The sequence below is a fragment of the Chenopodium quinoa genome, unplaced genomic scaffold (genome assembly GCF_001683475.1).
Source record: "Chenopodium quinoa cultivar QQ74 unplaced genomic scaffold, ASM168347v1, whole genome shotgun sequence".
Lineage (NCBI taxonomy): Eukaryota > Viridiplantae > Streptophyta > Magnoliopsida > Caryophyllales > Amaranthaceae > Chenopodium > Chenopodium quinoa.
The window spans coordinates 302,106-306,545 of NW_018744835.1; the positions used below are offsets into that span (position 1 = coordinate 302,106).

The 4,440-nt window shown below is 33.3% G+C and overlaps 1 protein-coding gene across 1 annotated transcript; it reads right to left on the minus strand.

Annotated features, from left to right (window-relative positions):
• On the minus strand, positions 1-4,440 carry LOC110704359 (ABC transporter B family member 15-like; the record flags this gene model as incomplete). The annotated part of the gene is made up of 6 exons (XM_021882142.1): positions 4,149-4,440; positions 2,642-2,696; positions 2,003-2,181; positions 1,163-1,620; positions 374-914; positions 1-177 (listed from the first exon to the last, which is right to left on the minus strand). Coding segments are annotated over exons 1-6 (1,647 nt in total), but the record flags the coding sequence as incomplete, so codon positions are not given.

The following is a 4,440-nucleotide window of genomic DNA, read 5'->3' on the forward strand; positions in this document are numbered from 1 at the left end:
TGTAGTCCGTCCTACAGCTGCCTTGTCAAGGGCTTCTTGGACAACTCGTTCAGACTCTGAATCTAACGCGCTTGTTGCTTCATCTAGAAGAAGAACACGAGGTTTCTTGATTGTAGCTCTTGCTATTGCAATCCTCTGCTTTTGTCCTCCTGACATTTGGACTCCCCTTTCTCCAACCTGTAAGACACGGTACATGAAAAATGAGTGATTTGTTGTAGCCAATTTTAAACACGGCTATGTTAGTTTATAATAGTACATTAGTACGTAGTACGAGACATCAATACATCTATGTTAACATTATCCCGATATTTCTAAAATGTCGGAATTTCAAGAAGAGTATATTGTCCTTAAATTCGAGGAATGCAGCAAATACCTGAGTATCAAAACCAAGAGGCAATTGGCTAATGAAATTGTAAGCATTAGACGCTTTTGCAGCTTCAATAACCTCATCCATAGTAGCATCTTCCTTGCCAAAAAGTATGTTCTCCTTAATTGTAGTCGCGAATAGTGCAGGTTCCTGGCTAACTAACCCCATTTGTGATCTTAACCACTTAAGTTGAAGCTTATCAATAGACACCCCGTCTAAAAGTATCTGCCCGTCAAGTGGGTTATAGAACCTCTGAAGCAAAGCTACTACAGTGGATTTGCCCGAACCACTTCCCCCAACTAACGCGACTGTCTTCCCTGCAGGAACTTGCAGTGAAAAGTCGCGGAATATTATTGAATCTGGTCTTGAAGGGTAAAAGAAGTTGACATGCTTAAACTCGACCTCCCCTGAAATATTGTCCAAGGTAAGTCCTTCCATGTTTTCTGAATCAATTTCCGGTACCCTCTTAATTACTTCCATTATTTTCTCTCCAGCTGAAGCAGCTTCTGAAAAGTACTTGACGTTTGATAAACCAGAACCAAGAGACCTGTAAATATGTTACGACAAGAGTATAATAACATGTCAAAAAAGACTTAATTACATATGCATAAACTTTGTTGTTAAAGTTATATAGAATATTTAAAAACTTCAGAATGACATGAATTTAACTCTGTTTCTCCAACACAGAACAAGTAGTCATATATATAAATTTTTACAAAATTCATGCAAGCTCAAAGGTAAAACCGATTGTACATAGAAAATTTCAACTATAACATCAAGGGAAAAGGAACTTACAGTCCTCCAATAGAGAGGGCAGCACCAACGGCAAAGACGGTACCACCTTTAGCACCATGATACATGACAAGCTTACTACCATACCAAGTACTGAAAGCCCAAACAGCAAAGCTCAGACCATTGCTACCAATCGCGACACCCTTAGCCAAACCTTGCTTGAGCCCTAACTTCACTGACCCTTCCAAAGCAGTTGAGAACTTATCCATTGTTTTGTTCTCTCCTACAAAGGCATAGACTGTTCTTAAAGACGATATTGCTTGCTCTACTACACTTCCTGCCTTGTTGTACTCAAGTGTTAGCTTCCTCGCTAGCCCCATCAATATCCTTCCATACAGCAAGCCCGGTATAATGAGCAGAACTATGAATGGCAAACCCGCTATTGCTAGCTTCCAAAGCAATAGGAATGCCACCAAATAGCTTCCAAAGAAAGTGGACGTGTTCATCACAAAATTCGGTACCTAATTATTTATGTTCACAATACAAAAAATCAGGAAAAACATGTTTTTCATTCCAACAAGCACAATATTATCAAGAAATTTATGGCATGCCTTTCATTTTTCTTTTCTTATAGGTAAGTACTATAAGTAGAAACTAGAATGACTATATTAAATGACAAGTAGATTTTCCATACTAATACAATTTATGCGATTTACAACTATGTACTAAAAGTGTAACCTTTTGATCATTATTAGTAGGAATATATGCGATAGGGCTTAGCTCCCTATAGCTTACGGGCTGAACCGCTCATTTTATTCTATACATGGTAGCAAGAGCCAAATTCTTTGAATAATGCGACATATAAAGTATGTACTCGTACAACATTACTAGAAGGAGGCTTACCTTTTCACTTATTACGTCTTGAATGGTAAGGCTATCACTAGAAACACTAACAATAACTTCGGAGGTACTTCCAACATGCAAATCAAAGTAGCTCACATCTTGCCTCAACACTGCTTTTAAGTATCTATATCTCATTCTTGCAGCTTGCCTTTCTGCTGTCCTAGTCCAACAATATCCCTCTGCATGCCAACCAATAATCTATCAAAGAGTTCAAAATCAAATTAAACCTAAATGGTTCCAAAAAAGATATCCCTTTGTTCGTGAAACATAGTCTTGTAAAACCGTGGTGAATTCTGAATTAAGAAGTGAAGGATCGCGATTATTACAGTGAATACTTTGTGACTTTGTAGATGTCAAATGACCAATTTAACCAAAAGTTTAAGCTGACGTTTAGACTCCTAATATGGGTTTATTATTCTTTAATGTTCGTTAACATAGTTGATGGTTAGAGTGTAGGATTGATTTTATATTATATCAATAGAGAAATTAATCTTATGCTTGCCAATTTATGTAATTAACCAATTATTAAAGTCAACAAATGTGCTGATTTAAGAGAAACCTAAGAAAAAAAGAAGTCGATGCATGTCATTATTTCATATCATACTAGTAAATTAAAATGAAATACAAGTGTACACGCACCAAGGAAACAAAGTATCCACGCTCCTGCTCCAATCATCAATAATACTGTTACATTCTGTCATCAAACAAAAAATAAATTATATGTTTTGACGACTTTTTAGTTGAAAACAAAAATGAAAACAGCAACTTCTCTTTGTCAACTAAAAAAAGAGGTGATGCTTCATTTTTCTGTTTAGTTAGGAATTGTTGAAACATAACCTTTCTAAACCAACAACACATGAGTTTCTCACATTAATAAAAAAAAAAAACTAAAATTTAATGATAAAAACACACATTAAAATCATTTTCCGAAATATGAGTATCATACAAAAAAAAAAAGAGAAGTAAAACTATAAATATTTCATATAAACTATTCATATTAGAGATAAACTTGTATTTTCTCAAACTTTATATGCCTTGAATTTTGATAAAATTAATTAATACTCCGTGTATTATTGTATATTATTGTGCTATAGAGTAGTATCAACCAGTAAAAGAGGTAGAACACACGTGATATAACAACAATGGAACAGAGGATTTAGTCTTAGATTTATACAAGACAATAACAATCATACTTCGTATTAAGACATTTTCTTTAGAATTACGCTACTTTAAGCGGCAAAATGATGATATCAACCGAAAATATTTAATGCAACAAAGTATTATTTTTTATAGAACACTTAATTAATTATACTTTGACTTTATGAAATGAAAGACACAATTATACCCTTTGAGGAAATACATCTCAATTTAGTGACTTATTACCAAAAATAAATAAAATTATTATCAATAAAATTTCAGAGTACAAGTCTACAACTCTCTGCCGTTGGTAGTCATATTTCATGTACCACCACAATCAGTCCAATCACCCATTAAATTATTTTGTGATCACTAGTCACTACACAACCCCAATATAAAATTAAGAAAATAAATTTTTCATTTTTTTTGGGTTGTAGAAAGAGGGTAAAGATTTACACGCTCTATTGATTAAGATTCACCCTATTTACTATTTTATATGGTCAAACTTATTGGTATGTTTTGATTTACATAAAAAAGAAAAAATACGGACTATATTATTAAATAAATGGACAAAAAAAATCGTAAGGGTTGAGGTGTGGTCGGAATCTTCACCCCACCTTAAAAAAAACTAAATAAAAAATTTATCAAATGATGGATGGGATCCGGTTAATTTCACTCCGTTGTTTATTTACATGCAAATTTAATTACGAGTATGTTCAAATAGTGGTTTGACAACAATATCTCACTAAAAAAAAAAGAAAGAAAAAATCAAAAAGTGTTTTTTTTTACACAAATAAAGTGTTTTGACAATAAAATACTCAACTATTTCAAATAAAGACCCTCCTAATATTACACATGTCTACATGCATAAAATGATATTCCCTCTTTTTCTTAAAGTTCATTCTACTTTAATATTTTTGTGAATCAATTTTCATTGTCCAAACATATGAAAAAAAACGAAGGTAGTAATAAATACGATAGTGATAGAACAATAAAATAAATAACAAACCTGTTTAATATGGCTGGTAAAAGAATCAGAGCTATTGAAATTGGAACTCCCTCCAATATTATTCATCAACTTACTAGTGATAAACAATGTCAACGGTATTGTACAACCATCACCAACGGCTCCGATGAAACCAAACAACATCAAAATTAAATCGACACCGTCCGCATGCATGAAGATGCTCCATATTGATCCTTTCTTCTTCTTCGCCGTCGCCTTCGAAATGATATTTTCATCCATCTCTAACAAATGATCAACACTACTTGATCATAAAAAACATAAAAAATTTCTACTA